Source organism: Alexandromys fortis, unplaced genomic scaffold (assembly GCF_014885135.2).
Source record: "Alexandromys fortis isolate MF-2015 unplaced genomic scaffold, M_Fortis_MF-2015_v1.1 scaffold_35, whole genome shotgun sequence".
NCBI lineage: Eukaryota > Metazoa > Chordata > Mammalia > Rodentia > Cricetidae > Alexandromys > Alexandromys fortis.
Genome location: NW_026067913.1, coordinates 4,729,506 through 4,753,782, shown reverse-complemented (window position 1 = coordinate 4,753,782; position 24,277 = coordinate 4,729,506). Strand labels below are relative to the sequence as shown.

At 43.0% G+C, this 24,277-nt stretch overlaps 1 protein-coding gene across 1 annotated transcript in view; it reads left to right on the top strand.

The window, feature by feature from the left end:
• The window catches only part of Ttc6 (tetratricopeptide repeat domain 6), a 161,294-nt gene that overhangs the window by 27,508 nt on the left and 109,509 nt on the right, over positions 1-24,277 (top strand). The window contains exon 6 of the mRNA XM_050138768.1: positions 1,734-2,645. Coding sequence (XP_049994725.1) covers positions 1,734-2,645 — 912 coding nt within the window. The remainder of the gene's footprint in view (positions 1-1,733; positions 2,646-24,277) is intronic.

Genomic DNA, 24,277 nt, shown 5'->3' with positions numbered 1-24,277 from the left:
TTATCTAGGCAGGATATTGCTCTGTAGCCTTGACTGTCCCCAAACTCAATACGTAGGTCAGCCTTGGTCTCACACTTGTCTCTGCTTCTCCCCGCTGAGTGCTAGATTTCAGGTCTGCGCTGCCACACTCAGATCCCAGATACCACTCCTTCCTTCCTTCCTTCCTTCCTTCCTTCCTTCCTTCCTTCCTTCCTTCCTTCTTTCCTTCCTCCCTCCTCCCTCCCTCCTCCCTCCCTCCCTCTCTCCTTCCCTCCTTCCTTCCTTCTTTTTTTTTTTTTTTTCTTTTTCTCCACGACAGAGTTTCTCTGTGTAACAGCTCTAGCTGTCCTGGAACTAGCTTTGTAGACCAGACTGGCCTCCAACTCACAGAGATCCACCTCCCTCTGCCTCCTGAGTACTAAGATTAAAGGTGAGCACCACCACTGTCCGCCCCCACTTTTTTTCTTAATCATCGACTAGGTGCTACCATTTTTTTTAACCATATTATGTCTGCTTTCTTTATACTCAGTTACCAATTTCAAGCCTCAGGCTAAAGCTACCAAGCTTCTTGGTTCCCCCTTTTGTTCTGTGTAATATCACCATCCCCAAGTACTAATTTCATCCAGCCTTTTTTCTGTTAACAATTTCGAGTGGTTTCCAGTAGCTCTCAGCTAAATACAAACATCTAGCGCTCAAGGCTTTGCGAGTTGGTTGCCGCTGCCTAGAGGCTGACCCTCCTTCCTTCACTCTGCCACAGACGAAGTTGGCACACCAAGCAGAGTGGCTGGACAATGGAGACCCACCGGGGACCATCTGGAGAAGGAGGAGGCAACAACTGTGAAGCCCAGAGCAGAGATTTGGCCCTTCTGTCACCAGAGCCCTCAAATTTTCTCCCAGGAGATTTTTTTTTTTAATGTGAAAATGTTACAATTTAAACTTGTCAGATATAATTTTATATTTTATAAACTTCCAAATAACTGGAAAAAAAATGTTTGCTGGCTCAGTCCAAGCCACGGGGAGGGGAGCACAGTTGGAGGCCCCGTTCTCCGTTGTTCCTGCTACCTGCTACCTTAGGTTTTCTGTGCCTACACTTATGGGAGTCTTGCTTGGTTGGAAGTGAGGCAGAGGCAGGCGGATCTCGGTGAGTTTGAGGCCAGCCTGATCTACAAAGGGAGTTCCAGGACAGCTAGAGCTATATAATACAGAGAAACCCCGTCTAGAAGAAGAAATGTTAAAATAGGTCCTAAGGGGCTTGGTTATGATCGCTGAGTTTTTTTTTTTTCTTGCTAGTTTAGAGCAGTGGCTCTCAACCTTCCTAATGCTATGACCCAGTAATACAATTCCTCTCATGTTGTGGTGACCCCCTACCATAAAATTATTTTCGTTGCTATTTCATAACTGTAATTTTGCTACTGTTATGAAGAGTAATGAAAATATCTACTTTCTGATGGTCTTAGGTGTCTCCCATGAAGGTTTTTTTTTAATTTTTTTAAAATTTATTTATTTATTTTTTTTCCCAAGGGGGTTACGACCCACAGGTTGAAACAACTGGTTTGGAGTAATTTTATGGTTCCTGTGAAAGGCCATAGATATAGACGCAAAATTACTTGAACACAGTATGTTCTATCAGGAGACATTTAGCGGAACTGGAATTTTATCAACTCAAGTTTTGTTAAATATATATTTATAAATATATATATTATGTATAATATACATAATATATATATTTATATTGCGGTGGTCGTATTTTACAGGTCAAGTTCGTCAAGATGTCCACCATCCCGAAGCACTTCGGACTGACATCCCGAGAAGAATCGTATATGTTTAAAGAGCTTGAGAAGATTCGCCAGGAATCCAAAAAGGAATATCACCAGTTCAAGCAGAAGCTGGCTGACAGGCCGCTTTTTGCTGCAAGTTCTGAGGATGACCTCGAGGATGACCAGGACCAGGAGGCTCGCCCACGCAGTGCCAGAGCAAAGGGGAAAGTATCCTGGGCTGTCAAGCCATCGTCCTCGTCGACAAGGGTGCAGAGCCCAGAGCGCCCCGCCGAGGCCGACCTGCAGGGGGCGCCGCAGAGCACGCGGCGCGGTCCCGAGAAGCCCGAACCCTTCAGCCCGCGGGACTTCTACCTGCGGAGCTCGGCGTTCCGGCGGTACGGTCCCCCCAAAGCACCTCCGGTCATCGCCCGGCAGGCGGGCACCGCCAGGCCCGCGCTCCTGCTGCGGCCGCGCTCGCGTCTCAAGAGGCGGCACCCCAAGAGCCGGAGCGTGCCGGTGTCTAAGGGCGCGTTCCCCCTGAGCCCCGCGCACGAAGCCCGGGTGCTCGGCTTGGTTCGCACCCGCTACCGCTACCGACATGCCAGCTCCTTGTCCAGCCTGGGCAGCGACTTCGACGACAGCGGACGGCTGCGCAGGGTGCGGATCCACACCTACTACCTGCGCGAGGGCATGGGCGGTTCTCGGTGGGTGAGGCCCTCGTTCAGAAGCATGCGCGAAGGGAGCTCGACCAGCCAGGGGTCCTGGCCCCCGCAGGCGACACGCTTTTTCCCCACGAGCATAGAGGAGATCATCGCCTCTCTGCAGTCCGAGGCCCAGCTGGCTGCAGACCAGACCATCAAGGAACTCATCCAGAGCATCTTGGGCCACAACTACGACCTCACAATGGAGGTAGGTGAACTACACTAGTGTTTCTGCGTGTTCGAGCTCTAGGCGGTTATACATACATGTAATGTACACATGTGTATACATTTCCAGCACCGGGAGTTTTACTTGGTGGCATGAGGTGTCTAGCTGGGACGTCGTCTGCCCCATGGTTTGGTGACTCCATTTAGACTTCTGCAGTAGTAGGTTTCCATATGGCTTTTCAAACGGCCGTAGTGTTAGTTGTTCTTTCCCTTATTCCCCCCTTTCCCTTTCTCTCCCATCCCCTTCCCTTATAATCTTCCTATTCAGGTTTTCTCGTTGTCTCTCCACACTGCTATAGTCTAGCCTACCCACAGTTCCTTTCTATGTACCTAACCTTTGGGCTTATTCAGCTGTTAGCATATGTATTGAAAGCTTAAAAAACTTAACATCTGCCTATAAGAGAAAAGAGGCATTTGTTTTGTTGGGGCTGGATTACCTCACCCAGGGTGATTTTCCCCCCCTAGCTCCATCCATTTAAAGACAAGTTTCATCTTTTTAACAGCTGAATAATATTCCATTGTGTGACTATACCACGCTTTCATTTACCCATCCATCAGCGGATGAACATCTAGGCTGTTTCCAATGTCTGGTTATTATGAATAGAGCAGCAATGGACACGGATGTGCAAAGGTCTCTGTAGCAGGATACGGAGTCCTCTGGGTATGTATCCAGGAGTAGTATAGCTGGATCTTGAGGCAAATCTAGTCCCAGTTTCCCGAGGAACTGACACTGATTTCCATAGTGGTGGTACCAGTTTGCATTCCAACCAGCCATAAATAAGAGTTTTCCTTTTCCCACTTTTTTACCAGCATGACCTGTCATTTGTTTTACTGATCTTGGCCATTCTGACTGGGGTTGGATGGAATCTCAAAGTACTTTTAACTTTTTTATTTATTTTTATATTTTCTTTATTTTTTGAGATTATTATTTAATTAAAAATGTCTGCCTTTCTTCCCTCCAACCCCTCCCCCATACACTTCGAAATTTATGGCCTCTTTTTTCGCTAATTGTTATTGCACACATTTATATATTTGCATAGAAACATATTCCTAAATATAACCTGTTGAGTCCATATAATGATACTTGCTTGTCTGTTTTCAGGGCTAACCTTTCGGCACTAGGCAACCAATTGGTGGGCTCTTCCTTTGGGGGGGGCACCTCTCCTGCTCCTAGCTTTACTCAGTTGCCTGTAGTTCTTTGTGTAGGGTTGAGGCCTCCCGGGCTTTCCCCCATGCAGTCTGGAATGGAACATTCATTGCTCACCTTTGGGCAGTCATGTTGCTGAGACTTGGGTGTTAATAGGAGATACAGTCTCCCAGAAAATTCCCTGAACTTCTGGCTCTCACATTTCCTTCCTCTCTTGTGCAATGTTTCATGAACCCTAGGTACTGGAGTGTTTTGAAAATGTATGACTGGACGCCACAGCCCTGCATTTTGATTGGGTGTGATTTTTCTAGAGTGGTCTCTGTTACAAAGAGAAGTTTCCCTGATGAAGGTGAAGACTACTCTTACCTGTGGGTAGAAGGACAGATGTTTATAGATTATTGTTAGGGATTATGCTGGTGTAGACAACTAATGGCTGTAGATCCTCCTCCAACAATCACGACCTCACTAGCATTAAACAGTTAACTGGGTTTCCAATACCAGATGTGGCGTCCTTCTTAATGAGCAGACCTTCAGTCCGACTGGAGAGCCGTTGGTTGTTGCCAAGGTGTGTGTGCCACTACTGCACGAAGAGTTATCATCCCATGCTGGTCTTTGACGTTATTCATAGGCGTCATAGCTGGGTAAGACTAAAGGCTGCCTTTCTCCTTTGGAAGTTTGCATTCTGCCTCTTAGCTCAGTGAAAGGCAGTCCTCAGGGGAAGGGGCATTCAGGTCAGCACCAGCTCAGGGGTCTCTGGCCCTGTTTCTGAAGGGCATGGTGTCTTCAGTAATAAGGACTTAACCTTCCACCTATGGGCGGTAACCAAAAGGAAACAGCAGTAGGTTGTATGTTTTGGAAGTCTCTTAGCCCTGGTCATCCACTCAACAGAGGGCTCCTCATTTCTGGTATTGGGGTTCTGTTAGGTGGTCTTTGGTACTTGGAGGGAGCAGTGTCAGTCCAAATGAGAAAGTTCATTAAAAGTCGATATGTGTATTTATACACTGAATTCCTATGTGCATTATAGTTTTTTTAAAAAGGGAAATAGTTAATAACATGCATCCTTGTGCCTTTTCAGACATTCTTCTTGCTATTTTGCCCACCTCCCACTCTTTTCTGTATTTACCTCCTTCTGCTGCACTAAGGGGCCCCTTCCCCTTCATTCCCCCTCTCTATTGCTCCCAACCCCCCTCTATATTGGTGCGATGGTTTGAATAAGAGTGCCCCCCCCCTTAGGCACACGTATCTGAATGCTTAGTCATCAGGGAGTGGCACGACTTGAGAAGGATTAGGTGGTGTGGCCTTGTTGGTCAACAGGAGATGCCAGGGTGTTCTCCTATGGACAGCAGGAGATGTTCAGACATCCACGCTGGATAAGCCAGGGTGTTCTCCTGTGGACAACAGGAGATGTTCAGATATGTACACTTGGTAAGCCAGGGTGTTCTCCCATAGTCAGCAGTGAATGCTCAGGCATCCACACTGGATAAGCAAGAGTATTCTGTGGTTGGCAGAGGATGCTCAGAACAAGAGATGAAGGAGGCCGCTTGGGTGTCCTTGAATGTCCATTTTTTCCCATGGGAGCGTTGTAGTTTCTTATGATATTTCCAGTGATATAATCATTAAGAATCTCCCTATGATTATCATCAAGTCAATATATACAATATATTCGAGATAGGGTTTCTTTGTGTATCCCTGGATGTCCTAGAACTTGCTTTACAGCAGGCTAGCCTCAAACTCAGACAGAGATCTGCCTGATTCTGCCTCCCAAGTGCTGGAATCAAAGGTGTGTGCCACCATGTCCAGCAAATTTATACTTTTTAATTCAACATTTCAAGATCTATTATATATTTGGATGCCTTCAGTAAATATTAAAATGCTTGTGTATTTTTCATTTCCAAATGGAAAATCGAATATTTGTATTAGTTCTCATAGATTCCTTTTCTGTTAGCTGGCTTGGTTATTGCAGTAATTTTGAACCAAGCCAGAAGCTGTTCTCGCAAAATCAATTTATTCTTTGTTGAATACAAGTACAGTTTATTTACATGAGTTTTGCGTTGTTGAGATTGGAATACAGAATTACTTGAAAAATGAGATGCTAATTCATTATAAAGTTCAGATTATCTTCCCTATTGTTTAGTACAGATGCTACCCAATATTTTTTTTTTCAGTTTCTATAACCAGATCCCTGATTTTAAACCATTAAGTGGCAGAGTCCATGGTTGAACCTTGGATGTGATCTGTCTTTACATGTATGAAATTGATCTGCATATGTGAGGTGACGTGAACAAAATGCTGCTGACAGTAATTTCTTTTGCTGGCTGCTGTAACTGCAGTTATTTTCACATTAGGGTGAAGTCATCCCTTGCCTACTCTATGGATCATTATTTCATAGAAATCTTAATTCACCTTTATTTAATGTTTAACCTTTTACATTGGACTGACCTACCCAAGGCCTCAGAATCTCCTTGAATGGAGGTGAAGCAGACACTATCTGGATAGTTAAAATCAGCATTATTTCGTTAATGTTACAGAGCGTTTGTCTTCTTTTTTTTTATAAATTAAGTGACATCTTGAAATTTTGCATGCAAAAGGATGGAACTAGAAAAAGCCATTCTGAGTGAGGCAACCCAGACCCAGAAAGATGAACATAGTATGTACTTGCAAGAGGATAGCTGTAAAGCAAAGGATAATGAGCCTATAGTTTAAGACCCTAGAGAGGCTAAGTAAAAATATTTTTTTATTCTTTCGGCTATTTATGTACATATACAGTGTATTTCGATCATATCTACCTCTAGCTTCCCTCCTTCCCCTCCACCCAACCCGTACAGAGTGTGCCCCTCCTACCTGTGTGTTCCTTATTCTATTTATAATCCAGTTAAGTCCAATTAGTGCTGCCTACATGAACATGGGCAACCTACCAGTTGCCACACTCTGGGAGAAAAATAACTTCCCCTCTGTGACTAGCCATCATTTGTCAAAAGTTCTTCAGCTTTGGTTGGAGCCCTATTAACCCTTCCCTCATCCATGTTGGAATTATTAATCTCTTCAGATCTCCTGCCAGTAACTGCAGGCAGAGTTTCTCTGTGTCCTGGCAGCTGCTCCCATAATCCACACAGACTTATCATTAATTACAAAGTCTTGGCCAAGATCTTAGGCTTGTTTCTAGCTAACTCTTACATTTTTTAATTAATTTATTTATTTATTAAAGATTTCTGTCTCTTCCCCACCGCTGCCTCCCCTTTCCCTCCCCCTTCCCCAATCAAGTCCTCCTCCCTTGTCAGCCCAAAAAGCAATCAGGGTTCTCTGCCCTGTGGGAAGTCCAAGGACCACCCACCTCCATCCAGGTCTAGTAAGGTGAGCATCCACGAAACTGCCTAGGCTCCCACGAAACCAATAGGTCCAGTAGAATCAAAAACCCATTGCCATTGTTCTTGAGGTCCAGTAGTCCTCCTTGTCTGCTATGTTCAGCGAGACCAGTTTTGACCCAGGCTTTTTCAGACCCAGGCCAGCTGGCCTTGGTGAGTTCCTGATAGAACATCCCCATTGTCTCAGTGTATGGGTGCACCCCTCGCCGTCCTGAGTTCCTTGCTTGTGCTCTCTCTCCTTCTGCTCCTGATTTGGACCTTGAGATTTCAGTCCGGTGCTCCAATGTGGGTCTCTGTCTCTGTCTCCTTTCATCGCCTGATGAAGTTTAATATTCAGGAGGATGCCTATATGATTTTCTTTGGGTTCTCCTTCTTATTTAGCTTCTCTAAGAACCCGAATTATAGGTTCAATGTCCTTTATTTATGGCTAGAAACCAAATATGAGTGAGAACATCCCATGTTCCTCTTTTTGGGTCTGGCTTACCTCACTCAGGATGGTGTTTTCTATTTCCATCCATTTGCCTGCAAACTTCAAGAAGTCCTTGTTTTTTACTGCTGAGTAGTACTCTAATATGTATATATTCCATACTTTCTTCATCCATTCTTCAATTGAAGGGCATCTAGGTTGTTTCCAGGTTCTGGCTATTACAAACAATGCTGCTATAAACATAGTAGAGCATATACTTTTGTTGTGTGATAAGGCCTCTCTTGGGTATATTCCCAAGAGTGGTATTGCTGGGTCCATGGGTAGGTTGATCCCAAATTTCCTGAGAAACCTCCACACTGCTTTCCAGAGTGGTTGCACAAGTTTGCATTCCCACCAGCAATGGATGAGTGTACCCCTTTCTCCACAACCTCTCCAGCAAAGGCTATCATTGGTGTTTTTGATTTTCGCCATTCTGACAGGTGTAAGATGGTATCTTAAAGTTGTCTTGATTTGCATTTCCCTGATCGCTAAGGAAGTTGAGCATGACCTTAGGTGTCTTTTGGCCATTTGAACTTCTTCTGTTGAGAGATCTCTGTTCAACTCAGTGCCCCATTTTATAATTGGGTTGATTAGCCTTTTACGGTCTAGTTTCTTGAGTTCTTTATATATTTTGGAGATCAGACCTTTGTCAGTTGTGGGGTTGGTGAAGATCTTCTCCCAGTCAGTGGGTTGCCTTTCTGTCTTAGCGACAGTGTCCTTTGCTTTACAGAAGCTTCTCAGTCTCAGGAGGTCCCATTTATTCAATGAGGCCCTTACTGTCTGTGCTGCTGGGGTTATACGTAGGAAGTGGTCTCCTGTGCCCACGTGTTGTAGAGTACTTCCCACTTTCTCTTCAATCAGGTTCAGTGTGTTTGGACTGATATTGAGGTCTTTCACCCACTTGGACTTGAGTTTTGTGCATGGTGATAGATATGGGTCTATTTTCATTCTTCTACAGATTGACATCCAGTTTTGCCAGCACAATTTGTTGAAGATGCTCTCTTTTTTCCATTGTATACTTTTAGCTCCTTTATCGAAAATCAGGTGTTCATATGTTTGTGGGTTAAAGTCAGGGTCTTCTATTCGATTCCATTGGTCGACTTCTCTGTTTTTATGCCAATACCAAGCTGTTTTCAATACTGTAGCTCTGTAATAGAGTTTGAAGTCAGGGATGGTAATGCCTCCAGACGTTCCTTTATTGTATAAGATTGTTTTGGCTATCCTGGGTTTTTTGTTTTTCCATATAAAGTTGATTATTGTCTTCTCCAGATCTGTGAAGAATTTTGATGGGATTTTGATGGGGATTGCATTGAATCTATAGATTGCTTTTGGTAGAATTGCCATTTTTACTATGTTGATCCTCCCAATCCAAGAGCAAGGGAGATCCTTCCATTTTCTGGTGTCCTCTTCTATTTCTTTCTTCAAAGACTTGAAGTTCTTGTCAAATAGATCTTTCACTTCCTTGGTCAGGGTTACCCCAAGATATTTTATGCTCTTTGTGGCTATCGTGAAAGGTGATGCTTCTGTGATTTCCCTCTCTGTTTCCTTATCCTTAGTGTATAGGAAGGCAACTGATTTTTTGGAGTTGATCTTGTATCCAGCCACGCTACTAAAGGTGTTTATCAGCTGTAGGAGTTCTTTGGTAGAATTTTTGGGGTCGCTTATGTATACTATCATGTCATCTGCAAATAACGAAAGCTTAACTTCTTCCTTTCCAATACGAATCCCCTTGATCCCCTTATGTTGTCTTATTGCTATTGCTAGAACTTCAAGCACTATATTGAAGAGGTATGGAGAGAGTGGACATCCTTGTCTTGTTCCTGATTTTAGTGGGATGGCTTTGAGTTTTTCTCCATTTAATTTAATGTTAGCTGTCGGTTTGCTGTAGATAGCTTTTATTATATTTAGGTATGACCCTTGTATCCCTATTCTCTCCAAGACCTTTATCATAAAGGGGTGTTGAATTTTGTCGAATGCTTTTTCCGCATCTAATGAAATGATCATATGGTTTTTTTCTTTCAGTCTATTTATATGGTGGATTACATTGATAGATTTGCGTATGTTGAACCAGCCCTGCATCTCTGGGATGAAGCCTACTTGATCATAATGGATAATTTTTCTGATGTGTTCTTGAATTCGGTTTGCCAGTATTTTATTGAGAATTTTTGCGTCGATATTCATGAGTGAGATAGGCCTGTAATTCTCTTTCTTGGTTGGGTCTTTGTGTGGTTTTGGTATCAGGGTAACTGTAGCTTCATAAAAGGAATTTGGCAATGACTTTTCTGTTTCTATATTGTGAAATACGTTAAGGAGTATAGGTATTAGCTCTTCTTGGAAGTTCTGGTAGAATTCTGCGTTGAACCCATCTGGTCCTGGGCTTTTTTTGGAAGGGAGATTTTTGATAACAGTTTCTAGTTCTTCGCGACTAACAGGTCTATTTAGATCATTCACCTGGTCTTGGTTTAGCTTTGGTATATGGTACTTATCTAAAAAAATGTCCATTTCTTTTGCATTTTCCAGTTTTGTGGCATACAGGCTTTTATAGTAAGATCTAATGATTCTCTGGATTTCCTCTGTGTCTGTGGTTATGTCCCCCCTTTCATTTCTGATTTTATTTATTTGCGTGTTCTCTCTCTGTTGTTTAGTTAGTTTGGATAGGGGTTTGTCGATCTTGTTGATTTTCTCCAAGAACCAACTTTTTGTTTCATTGATTCTTTGGACTGTTTTCTGTGTTTCTATTTTGTTGATTTCTGCCCTCAGTTTGATTATTTCCAGTCTTCTACTCCTTCTGGGCACCTCTGCTTCTTTTTTTTCTAAAGCTTTCAGGTGTGCCATTAAGTCCCCAATGTATGCTTTCTCTGTTTTCTTTAAGTGGGCACTTAGTGCTATGAACTTTCCTCTTAGCACTGCTTTCATCGTGTCCCATAGGTTTGAGTATGTTGTCTCTTTATTTTCATTAAATTCAAGGAAGACTTTAATTTCTTTCTTAATTTCTTCCTTGACCCAGGTGTGGTTCAGTAGTTGACTGTTCAGTTTCCATGAGTTTGTCGGCTTTCTGGGGGTAGCATAGTTGTTGCCATCTAACTTTAATCCGTGGTGATCTGATAAGACACAGGTGGACACTGATATTCTTTTGTATCTGTGGAGGTTTCCTTTGTTTCCGAGTATATGGTCAATTTTTGAGAAGGTTCCATGAGCTGCAGAGAAGAAGGTATATTCTTTCCTATTTGGGTGGAGTGTTCTGTAGATGTCTGTTAAGTCCATTTGCTTCATTACCTCCAATAATTCTCTTAATTCTCTATTAGGTTTCTGTCTGATTGACCTGTCCATTGGAGAGAGAGGTGTGTTGAAGTCTCCTACTATTAGTGTGTGTGGTTTTATGTCTGCCTTGAGTTTTAGAAATATTTCTTTTACATAAGTGGGTGCTTTTATATTAGGGGCATAGATATTCAGGATTGAGATGTCATCCTGATGAATTGTTCCTGTTATGAGTATAAAGTGTCCATCTCGATCTCTTCTGATTGATTTTAGTTTGAAGTCAGTTTTGTTGGAAATTAGTATGGCCACACCTGCTTTTTTGTTAGGACCATTTGCTTGAAAGACCTTTTCCCAACCTTTTACTCTGAGTAGATGCCTGTCTTTGTGGTTGAGATGTGTTTCTTGCAAACAGCAGAATGTTGGATCCTGTTTTCGTATCCAATCCCTTAGCCTGTGCCTTTTTATAGGTGAATTGAGACCATTAATATTAAGTGATATTAGTGACCAGTGGTTGTTTACTCCGGTTATTCTTACTGTTTTCGGTAGTAGAGTTTGTGTGTGTCCCTTCTTTGAGTTGTACTGGTGAAGGTTCGCTAGATTCCTGAGTTATTGTAGTCAGTGTTGGCAATGTTGGATTCCTTGGGTTGCGATTTTCCTTCTATTACTTTCTGTAGCGCTGGATTTGTGGCTACGTATTGTTTAAATTTGTTCTTATCCTGGAATGTCTTGTTTTCTCCATTGATAGTGAATACTAGCTTGGCTGGGTATAGAAGTTTGGGTTTGCATCCATGGTCTCTTAGTTTTTGAAGAACCTCTATCCAGGACCTTCTGGCTTTCATGGTTTCCATAGAGAAGTCAGGTGTAAGTCTGATCGGTTTACCTTTATAAGTTACTTGGCCTTTTTCCTTTGCAGCTCTTAATATTCTTTCTTTAACCTGTATATTTTGTGTTTTGATTATTATATGGCGAGGGGATGCTTTTCTTTGATCCAGTCTGTTTGGTGTTCTGTATGCTTCTTGGATATTCAAAGGAATATCTTTCTTTATGTTGGGAAAGTTTTCTTCCATAATTTTGTTAAATATATTTTCTGGGCCTTTGAGCTGTAATTCTTCCCCTTCTTCTATTCCTATTATTCTCAGGTTTGGTCTTTTTATTGTGTCCCATATTTCCTGAATGTTTTGTGATGAGAATTTGTTGGCTTTGCTGTTTTCTTTGATCAGTGCGTTTATTTTCTCTATGGTGTCTTCAGAATCTGAGATTCTTTCTTCTATTTCTTGTATTCTATTGATTATGCTTGTTTCTGTAGGCTCTGCTCGTTGACCTAGATTTTCCGTATCCAGCTGGTCCCCAGTTTGTGCTTTCTTCCTTGCTTCCATTTCAGTTTTCAATTCTTGAACTGTTTCCATTACCTGTTTGTTCGTTTTTTCTTGGTTTCCCAGGGTCTCATGTACGTATTTACTCAATTCTTCAAACTTTTTGTTATACTTCTCATCCATTTCTATAAAGGTGTTTTTTACATATTGTTTAAGGGACTCTATTGCTTTCATAAAGTCGATTTTTTCCACTTCTTCTGTGTTAGGGTGTTCAAGTCCTTCTGTTGTAAGATCATTGGGTTCTGGTGCTTTCATGTTGTTTTTCAGCTTATTGGGAGAATTTTTGCCTTGGCGCCTGCCCATCTCCTCCTATTGACGATCTCTAATTGGTCTTTTAAAACCAGATCAGGTTTCCCTGCTGGCCAGAGGCTCCTCTTGCAAAATTCCCTCGTTCTGTTTCCTGGCTCCTGCCAGGGGCCAAGATCCCTCTCACCCCTCAGACGGGTCTTCAGGAAAAGAACCAGGTTCCCTGTTTGCCCGGGACCTCGCCAACCAAAGGCCTACCTCTTTGATTTAATTGTCCTGGGGCGATCTGCTCTTGGTGTTGCCCTGGTCCCTGTCGCCTGCGTTGTCTGCCACTGTGTCAGTACCCGCCGGTCCCGGCCGCTGCGCCAGCTACGTCGCCCGCCGTGCGCGTCCGGTTCCGGCCGCCGCTGCCGTGCGCGTCCGGTTCCGGCCGCCCCTGCCGTGCGCGTCCGGTTCCGGCCGCTGCTGCCGTGCGCGTCCGGTTCCGGCCGCCGCTGCCGTGCGCGTCCGGTTCCGGCCGCCGCTGCCGTGCGCGTCCGGTTCCGGCCGCCGCTGCCGTGCGCGTCCGGTTCCGGCCGCCGCTGCCGTGCGCGTCCGGTTCCGGCCGCCGCTGCCGTGCGCGTCCGGTTCCGGCCCTAACTTTTACATTTTTAACTGACCCATATTTCTTATCTACTGTCTGTCACATAGTAGGACAAATGAATCTCTTTCTCTCCCTGCCTCCTTGTGATTCTGAGACTCCTCCCCTTTTTCTTCATTTTGTCTCAAGTCCTGTCTAGCCTCTACCTGTCCAGTTATTGGCCAGCCATCTTCTTTATTAAGTCACTCACACTGACATATAATGACACAGGATGAAGGACTGTTCTCAGGTAGCCATAGCCGCCATGCTCATGAGTACAAGGATGATGTTATACCCACGAGACATCATTTCATAGCCCTGCAGTTCCCCCGCCAGGCCTTTCATTTTCTCTGCTCCCTCTTCTGTGATACTCCCTGAGCACTGAGGGCATTGGCACTGATGTCTCAGTTTGGGCCTAGTGTTCAAGTCACTTATTCTCAGCACTTTGCCAACCTTTGAGTCCCTGTGCGGACTGCTACCTCCTGTATGAAGAAGCTTCTCACACCAAGTGTGAGAGCATCACTGGTCTATATTAAACATAATGATTAAAAGGTAATTTGACAACCTGCGTCTCTAGCAAAACAGTAGTGGAGTAGTGGGTTGCTCCATTAGGGCATATTCCCTCCCCAGATATAGGCTTTTGGCCAAGTTTACAATGCCAGGCACAAATCATCTTCTGTGGAGCCATCTTGGAATCTGGTCAGAAAACAATTGGCTACCCCAGTAACAGTCATTGCACCTGTGGACATGTCTTGCCTGGGAGGTTGCATGCAGGTTTCACCACCGTGTACGTAAATTGGTGGCTTTCACCCAAGCAGTTGTATATCACCTCTGTCACTTTGAAAGGTATCCAGGAGGGGGAAAGTTTTCAAGTCAGTGCAGTTTGATTTCTCCATGTCCTGAAACCAAAACATGCTGTGTCTGCAGCAATAAAATCTTACTGTCCTGCTATGGTGCTAAACCGAGAGGAATGGTGATAGACCTGTGTTGTTTGGAGGGGACGTATACCAGTGACAGCAGGATCCTCTATAAGCTTAGTATTAATTATTAAATTAATAATATCTTCTAATTTTCAATATCTTCTAATATACCTCTAAATACTAATTTTATAGTACTTTGCAAAAAATGCTTCAAGTCATTTAAAGTCCAGATATATATCATATAAGATCTGGTGGCTTTATTCTCCTACCATGTGAACAGGTCTAGGCTACAGAAAGATAAGACCAACTTACAATTGTCTTTGCAACATGCACTACAGAAGTGAGTCGTCTGTATTATGTTAGATTACAAAGTAAGGATGGAGGCAAAGGAGGGTATTTTCTTCTAGAGAAACACAATCATTTCTGAAGAATCCCGGTTTGTATTTTTCCTCAAATGGTTGAAAGAGCAAGTGAGATCTCAACATGAATTTCAAAGACCTGTCCATGAAGAATCAGAAGTTGCCTTGCAAGCGACTGTTGAGGAGGAAGGGGGCTCTCTTGTCTAGCGCCAAGCTTCCCCCTGCTGGAAAATAGAAGTGAAAAGTTCTTTTGTTGTCTTTTTAACATATCTAAACCAGCTTGAGGTGGGTTTCCATAACACCTTTTCTTAATGCTCTGCATTGACTGATCCAGCCCTTCTCTCCCATCCCTGCTCTCAGACCATTTTGTTGGCTGCCTCCAGTGATGACTTTTATTTACACTGTGTAAAAGTAGAGGGGAAAGTTTATACAAGCCAAGATAATAACATGTAAGGATGATAGTAAGGCTAAAAATAACATGGCTGCCTTGACAGCAGTTTGAATCAACTACATAGCCCAGGAAAGTTACACACCAGCTTATTATACACGAGGGAATTTTTATTTTTCTTTATTACTGAAAAGTACAGTATTTGGTTGCCCTTGAATTCAGATATCCTGTAACTCCCAACAGCCTGAAGCTAGGCAGCTGTATTTTTTTTACAGTGTTTGTTTTTAAAATAGAATAGGTAAACATGTGGGTTTTAAGGATGGGTAGATAAACAGTTTTGACAATAAATTCAAAATCTTGAAAACTAGCCAATTATAATCATGGTTAAGCATCTCTTCACCCCAAATGAAAACAGGCTAGCGATTGCATAGTGAATTCTCTAATTGTATTGAATATATATTTACCTTAAGACTGATATTCTAAGGACCCATCCTTACTTCATTTCTAATGTGTTGAATCTTTTGTCTCACCAAAGTGGGGAGGAATGACTTGATGGACTTAATCATACATGTTCTCATTGCGTGTTTTCATGACCGTGGCAGAATGAAAGGTTGTATTCCATGAAAATGGAACACATCCTCATTGAGTGCACTGCCCTGGACATATTTTACTTCATGATGTTATTACATAGGAAAGAACTTTCAGAGTTCTGGGGATTAATTGCTCATAGTGTTTCTTGCCCCCGTTTTGCCCTAAAACAGAATGCTGATCTGGAGACACACACACGCACACATTGTACTCCAGATAAGGAAACACAGCTCTCATTGAGGAAAGTGGTTTTTGCTAGGCCCTATGCCAATTAGGTTGGGCCTTGGACTAGCGAGCACTTCTGACGGGAGTGCGGAACTGTTGTGACTTGTTTTCTGTCACTCTGGGACTTTCCACTCTCTCCTTCCCTTTGTCTTCCATTCTTGTTCCCCTTGTCTATCTTAAGACCCAGAGCTCAAATATTAAGATTATTTCTCACCATAACCCTCTGCTTTTAGATCTCTGTGGTCGGTTGGCCTTACAGCCTCTTCACGATCATTTTTGTCGTGACCACCAGAACCTGGGGGAAAGTCAGCAGCAGTTAGATTTCCTCCTAGCTTCCTGTGAATGGAGAGGGCATGGGATGGGACTGGAGCTTGAGCTGTAAGGGATCCCACTCATTGCCATCCGATGAAAGGATACAGAGGGGGACAAATGACACTGGTCACTTCAGGAGCTATTTATATGCTCGCTAGCCTGCACCATCAGCCACACACCCCGGATTCTGCTCACTTGCATTAGTTTCGTTGTGTGTAAAAGATTAGATCTTTCGTGTTAGACAAGACTGAGTAACAGACCTGTTTGCTTTTTTTTTTCTTTTTCTTTCTTAAAATCTAAGTAACTGTATTTGTTGGAAAGCCTTGATCTGTTTTTCTCAAACTAAATACCTGTATTTCCTCTCCTCGGCTAGAAGTTATGGGTCCCCAGCATTAGGAGAAGAAAAGATATTTTGCTATATATGAAGTCTTTTTTATCATATATGGTGAGTTAGGGCCTTGCTGGAAATTCTCAACAGATGGGCCGTGTAACTAGTCTTTACCAAGAATCCTCCTATGCCAGCAGGGGAAAGCCAGTGCTTCGGATATTATTTACACGGGGTTAAAGTATTATTGTGATAACTTTTTCCACATAAATCAACACATTGATCAACAGATTTATTCTACCTTGTTAATAAGCTAAATCTCTCATCACCCACCTTTTTAAGAGGTTGTCTGTCTTCTTTAGCCTTTACAGATGACATCATCAGTGAGATTCTTGCCCTTTGCTTGGCTCACTACAAATATATTAGACACATAGGAGCATATCCTAATGGAGCCAGTCCTCATCATCTGAGCGAGATTTCCCCTCAAGAACATTTCAAATCTTAAGATCTTCATCCCTTAATCCTTAGAAATAGGGTTTTTAAGAAACGAAGGACTGAGTCAGCTGAGCCTCCCTTCATTGTTTTAGATTATGCTATGGCGATCCACCTCATCACATTGTCTTTGGCAGGTGATTATTCTGGAAAGTGATTACTGACTATTATTCTCATAATGGATTTTTATGTACGACTGCCCTTTTGCTCTTTGGGGTTAAGAGAAGAGACAATAAATACTTATTCACAAGGGGAATTTTTGCAAAAGCTAAATGGAATGCATAATTCATAGAAACTGTCACTGGTAGGAAAATCAAATCCGTTTAGCCAAACACCATGTTAACAAGAAACGAGGAGCAAGTGGCAGGCCTGACAGGACTAGTTTTGGTTAGTTTATAGATCCAGATCACCAGGGAACCCAAAGTAACAGGGGCTTAGACTACATCAAAGTTTATTTCTTCCTTGTTTTTTTTTTTTTTTTTTTTTTTTTTTTTAAAAAAGGTCTTGTAAAAAGTTAGTGCAGGAGAGATAAGGCATCTGGCAAGGCCAAGATCTAGCTAGATTCCTGTCAGCTGATGGCCCCACCTCCCGCGATCCTCATTCCCACGGTCATCTTAAGGTCCAATATGGCTGCACCAGATATCGATCACATCAGCGTTTTTGCTGACAGGAGGCCACTGAATACGAGAAGCACATGCCCAGAGTTGCTTGTAATTTTGGCTTATATTTTATTGACCCCAGTTTTCAGCATACAACCACATTTAAGTCCCAAAGAGGAAGAAAAATAAGATAATTGTTGTGGGAAGCCACGTGTAATGTTTACATTTTATCATTCTGAAAAAGGGGAGACAAGTTATCGGGGCAGTTTATTAACGTGTGGGTGCCTCAGTCTTCTCATCTATACAATGGAGCTAGTAATGCCATATAATTCTGAGGACAAAATTATCTTTTAAAAATAGTTGTGTTTTAATTAATAAAAATTATTGAAACTGAAAAGAATGTGTTGTGTCTGCATGAACATGTTTGCATGCTCCATCTTGAGTGCATGGATGCTCATCTAAGCCAAAAAGGGGCATTGGATCCTCTGAAAGTGGAGTTATAAGCATTTATGAGCCACACTGGGAGCTCCATTTCTGGGAGCCACACTGGCCCTCTAAAGGAGTGCCAAGTGCACTTAGCTGCCGAGCAATCTCTCCAGCTCCAAAATGATCACAGATGAGACAACACACAGTGAAAGACTGCATATCACTTAAAGGCTCCGAGTACACATTACTGCATCAAACCCTGTGAAGCCGAATGGGCTGCAATCACATCAGAGATGGGTACCAGTGTGCTCCTGTCTCTCCACCAGCTTTGTTCATTATTTGATTAGCATTTGATAACCTTTGAGTTTCTGCTAATTTGAGAGTTCAAAGGCTTCTTAGCACTTCTTAGTAGTGGAAACTGTTTGCGGAGAAAACCTCTGCCGTATTTAGTATCCAGAAAGCGTGTCTGTGGAGTCTCGATTGGGAAGGAGGGCCAAGGATCAAATTCATCAGCTCAGACTCCTACTAGTAGGCTGTCCACTCGTAAGGGAGTTTTCATCCATTCGTGTTATTGCATTCCTGTCATGGAAGATTCTTGCCAGATTGAGAAACAGAAGCCAACAAATGAAGTTCCTGCTCTCTTAGGCTTACAATCTAGAAGATGTCATCAAGAGAATAGACAAATTGGAGATGCATTTTTATTATCATCAACGAGTTAAGGAAAATAACTCTACACTGCAAGAGGCAGAGAGTGATGGAGGTAGAGTCATTTAAATAAGATAGTCAGGGAAGGGTCTGAAGAGACCAGGTCATTTGAGCACACACCTGAAGGACGCACGGGACAAGGCATACATACAGCGTTTGAATGGGAGAGGAATGATTCAGGCAGAGGGAAGGGCAGCTGCAGAGTCCTGAGGCAGAAGGGCCCATGTGGTATTTGAGCAGCCGGAGGACTTGGATGGGGAGATGACATCCCAGAGGTAGCCAGAGAGAGCCATTCTAGCCCTTTCTTCTCATTTGATATATTTTATCCCCTTTAATGTCATGAAATAAAGTTCACAATTAACTTTTCTGTCTGCATATCGATGTCAGTATGACTTATTTGTAATGTACTGGGAAAATGAGAATAACTTGTAATGAAATTCTATAATGCAATTGTCACTAGCTTTTATCTCTTGATAATAAACGTATCTGGGTTGAAGAATATAAAGAACCATAGAGCGCGAGAAGGACCAGAGGATGGGAGAACCGTGTAGGCAATGCTGTCAGCATTAGAGCATACTACAGGATGCCCACATCAGACTAGAGTGTATTCAGCAAGAGACATAGCAATGTAAGGACTTTTAAAATGAAAAAAAATGATATTTTGCTTTCATGAAACATTGAGTCTGTATTATGACATGGGACAGGGTGACGAAGTATGATTAAAAAAGATACAAACTAAACAAATTTTGTAGCTTAAAATCTTAACACATTCGTTTCTGGTAAGAAGAATAATTTATTAGATAAGAGTACAGGATGGACTGGACAAAAGGAAAATGCAAGACACGGAGAAATAGACCTTCATGGATAGTTTTAGAGGAGAATAGCAGCTTGATTAAATAAATAGCTTAATTAAAAATTAAGTGAACAGCTTTAGTACATAATCCTTGAAAAATTAACATTTTGTTTAAAATGATCAACTAACAATAACATTCTAATACTGTTTCCTTATTAATGAACATCCACTTCTTGCCAGGCATTGGTGGCGCATGCCTTTAATCCCAACACTCAGGAGGCTGAGCCAGGTGGATCTCTGTGAGTTAGAGGCCAGCCTGTCCTGCAGAGCGGGTTCCAGAACAGGCTCCAAAGCCACACAGAGAAACCCTGTCTTGAGCCCCTCCCCCCGCCAAAAAACATTCCATTCCTCTGTTTCACAGAGCTGCTAACTTCATTGTACGCAATTGTACATTTACAGCATGGATTTCCTTATCCAGTTTGTTTGTTTGTGTGTAATTGCAGAGTGACACATGTGTGTTTGGTCACAAGAGTGCTGCGAGCCGAGTGGGCACAGCTGACACGGGGTTCCAAGCCTGGATAACAGAGTGCAGTTAAACAGACAAACCTTTCTGTGCTTACATAAGAAAACGGCATGAGGTCTGGCCGCGTACATTTATAAACTATTATATTTTACTGGCAAGTCTTGTAGGACTTGTTAAACCTATGCAGGCTGTGGTAGTAGACTTTGGTTTCTGTTTTGTGTTTAAAAGGCATATTAAATTAATAATAATAATAATAATAATAATAATAATATTGGTGCAGCTAACCTGTAAAATAGTGTGGGTTGATTTTGAGCATGTCAAATATACTTCCAATGGGTGTGTTGATTAGATGGTGGGATCCCTATGTTGTATGCCATTCTGAACACTTCCGCTGAGGCATCCATCTGTACCCCAAACATTCCAATCCTTATGTGCCTCTGGGGCACACAGAAGTAATGTGCCACCCTTAGTAAGCGCTGTGAGAACCACATGCTGCCCCTTTGCCTTGGCATGCCACACCTCTGTTTCTTTCTTTACAAGCTTGGGGCCTTTAGGTTCTCCTTGTGAAGTGGCCCCAGGTGGTTTCCGTTTTCCATTCTCCATGCACACATCTCCCTTTGGTTTCCTCGGACTTCGTCACCGAGAGCTGCCCCTTACCCCAGGGTCCAGCAGCATCCATGCCTGCACCATTTCCCTGACAGTTTACTGCGGCCCAGGAATTCAGTTCCCACCTGAACTCAGTTGTGACTTTTCTCCTGTTCCTTCTGTCAGGTTCCCTTGAAACCCGAGAACCAGGAAGAACCTTTCTTTTTTAATTGCTTATACTCTATGGTAGCTCCTTTTTCCTGTGTCCACGTGTCCACAGCGAAGAATCAGGTGAAGGCAGAATTGCAGTGGAGGGGTTGTAGGGAATCATTACTTCACAACTGTCTCTTAGTGTCCCCAGAGACAAAAGTGAAAACAGAACCTATGGGAAAGAACCAGTTTGCCAGGGTCACCTAGTTAGTAGTGGAACAGACTCTAGGCTGTAGATACCCAATGGCGACTGTAGCATCCTTCCGGTTCCGTATTGTTGAGTAGATATTTAAAAAATCTCCTACAACTTAAGGCCAACAGCTCAATACAATGTCTTCCAACTGGATTTTAAAAGTCATTCTTATGCTGGTTTGTGGATCGTTCGCCACTGAGTAATTATAATTGGTGCTGAGATTGGTTTTTGACGATTTAGGGTCTCTGCCTTGCATCACCTTCCCCTTTCCTCTTCGAATGTATCCCTGCAGGAGCCCTGGGAGCATCCTTCCCTTGAGAGTGGAGGGCGCTGTTTCGGCGGTCACTTCTTTCTGCTATTCTACCATATGGTGCGCTACTCCCAGGTGTTACTGGTGAGCCTCACCCCTTCGTGCAAGCTGTGCTTTGAATTCTTTTGTTTCCTTTCGAAATATTGGATTTTTTTTGGTTCTTCCTTCCCATTAGACTGCAGCTGTCTGTTTTGCAGTCAGTTTTCCTGTGTGCTGCAAGTAGCGCCTCTCCCAAAGCTCTCGTCCTAATATCTTATTTCTGTTATGCCTTGGGCTTAGAAACTAGATAAATAAACCTACCAATATTATTTGTCAAGCGAGAGTACATAGCCTCAGAGGCAGGGCCTCTGAAGCTTTCCTATGGGAAAGTGTGAGCTCCCCCTCCAACCCTAGGCCTTGGCTGACATCGCTTAGGGCCTCTTTGACTAGGTCCTGCTTCCGGAGGTCTCTGCCAGGCCCCGAGGTTGGTAGATGCCTGCAGAGTGAAAAGGTGAGGAATAACCAACGTTTCCATTTTCTGTTCTTCTTGGCTCAGATGCCGTGAAAATGGTTTTGTATTTGAATAAGGCGTATTAAGGCACAGAGCTATGGACCAGTTCCTTTGCAAACCAAAATGAAACATAACAACCTTGGAACCACAGAAAACCCTTAGGCCATTTGACTGTTTTCAGATGCAAACTGTAATGCTGACCTTGGGGGATTTTTGAACCACAGCCGTCAGTTTAAACAAAGATCCAAAACTAATTAAGCATTTGTTGGTTGGATGGGGCAGGAGTACGAGAACTGGTTGGACAACTTTTAAAAGTTAATGACAGTTCCCCAGAAAGCAAATAGGTCTAATATTGCGTCCACATGTCCTCTAAGACCAGCTGCAGGGTCTGGTTTTAGCCTTTTCTTCTTCCTACGGAAAATGGTTTTCTGCCCGTGGATACGCTGTAATTTGTGAAGCTAATTTCCCTGGATTCTCTCCTCTCTTCCGGCTCTTCTCCTTGTCTTCTTTCTCTCTGTTGTCACTACAGTTTATAGCCTGGCTGGAGTTTACTCTCACTGTCCCATCTGAAGCTTCAGTAAACATTGTCAGCATCTTGGCTTTTTAGAAAATCTTGACTATGGTGATTAATTTCTGGATCATTGATAAAAATACCGATTTTTCCTGTTTTAAAGGTGCCAAATATACACACATCACATCATATATGCACATCAGTATAGAAGAAGCATCTGTGTGTAAATTAGAGTCAGGCACAGAGCCTGGGTCAGGCCAAGTGTGCAGGACCAGCAGGGAAGTGACCAGTGGGTAGCACATGGCAGCGGGAAGGAGCTCCATTTTGATTCTGATAGAGCTGGGTGACAATGAGCGACACAATACGATTCCTATTTTAGAAGGAGCCTTCTAGAGGCAATACCTATATTGCCTTGTGGGGGCGAAAGCTACAGCTGAATGTCTAAACTACATCCAGGGCTATGAGTCTACAGAGCTGAGCACAAGATAAGCCAGAGCAAGAGACATTTGAGTGACGGACTCAGAATTTGGTAGCGGTGAAGATGGTGAACCATTAAGCTGGGCTGTATGCAGTTACCGGGTATTGGGTATTCCATTCTCCTTAGCACTGGTTACCTCTGAGAATTAGCATATGAAGCGAGGCACCCCATCCTGGCATTTTTATATAGACTTTGTTTTTGTGCGGAGGAAGAGAAGACCTACTGGCGAAGGAAAGAGTGATTAAAGATACCATAAGCAGTATATTTGGTGCTCTAAGTATTTTTGATGTCTATGTTTGTTATATTTTTTATATCAGTCAAACTAATATATCAACATCATTTGAAAGTTGGTGTAGTACTAGGCTCATAAGAACAGTTCCGTACTAAGCATTTGCCCGCCTCCTGTTGCTTCCTGCATCCCATAGATAGCTGCTTTTCAAAAGGTTAGCTGTCACAATTTATACATAACTTTATATTTATATATAATTTTGTATTTCTACAGCATATGCTATTGCTGCTAGTTTTCTTTTTCCTCTCTCTCTCTCTCTCTCTCTCTCTCTCTCTCTCTCTCCCTCTCTCCCTCCCTCCCTCCCTCCCTCCCTCCCTCCCTCCCTCCCTCCCTCTTTTTCCCTAGGGACGTTGTCGAGGCAGGGTCTCATTGGCAGCTCGAGCTGGTCTTGACCTCAGATCTTCCTGAGTAGATTCCCTAGTGCTGGGCTTGCAGGTGCACACCACCACTGGCTGACACTGCTCACTTCCCCCTTCTCCCCGCATCAGGCAGAATCTTTTGCTCTCCCACTGTGGAGTTTGGTGATTTGTTGTCTTTGCTAGAGCCCACCCCATTTCCCCCAGTGCACAGACTTTCTTACCTTTCTAATACAGCGAATTCGAATTCTTTGTGTTTGAAGTGCTATACTTAGACAGATGTTATGGGGAACATCACATTTCTCAACTAAATGCTTTTCCTTCTGGAGCAATGCCTGCAAAGGGTTTCTCCTGTTTCTTATGTGCACATGATTGATTTGTCAGGAAGACAAGCATTAACTGTCTTCTGAACACATTTAGGCACATCAGGTAATCTTTCCTCTTCTTTCTTTGAGCAGTTTCTCTTGAGCCTTTGGTCTCAGTCAAGCTTGGATGTTCTCTGATCTGCTCCTTAGTTAGCTCTGCCTGCTATCTGAAGTCATGTGTTGATTTTTTGATCTACTGGTATGGCAGGAGATGTGGGAAGTGTGGTGTGTGTGTGTGTGTGTTTCTGTCTGTGTGTCTCGGTTGTGTATGTGTGTGTTAGATTTTCACATCTGAAAATTTCATTATTTGGTCTCCCTTAAAATAATAGCTTCGCTGGTGGTAGAATCCTACCTAGGTTGTAAATCCCTTTACTCAGAATTTTGGACTTGTAGTTCTGTCTTCTGGTATCTGTGGCTGCAGGTAGGAAATTTACTAATGTTGCAGGGGAGGTCTTGTTCCTTCTCTGGTGTTGGAGAGGAGTTGTGTGGTTGCACAGCGGGGTCAACGGAGCAGGCTGGTTTTGGTCTTCATTGCCCATTCATTCTTGGCACTTGGGGTCTCTAGTTCCTTCCTGAGGTTTTGCATGAGGAGCTATATGGCTTGCTTTCCTTCTGGCTTTTCATTCTTTTGTAAGAGTTGGTTACTTTTCAGAGATGTCGGTAAAATAATAAGACAATATTTACATGACACTCTCTTGTCAG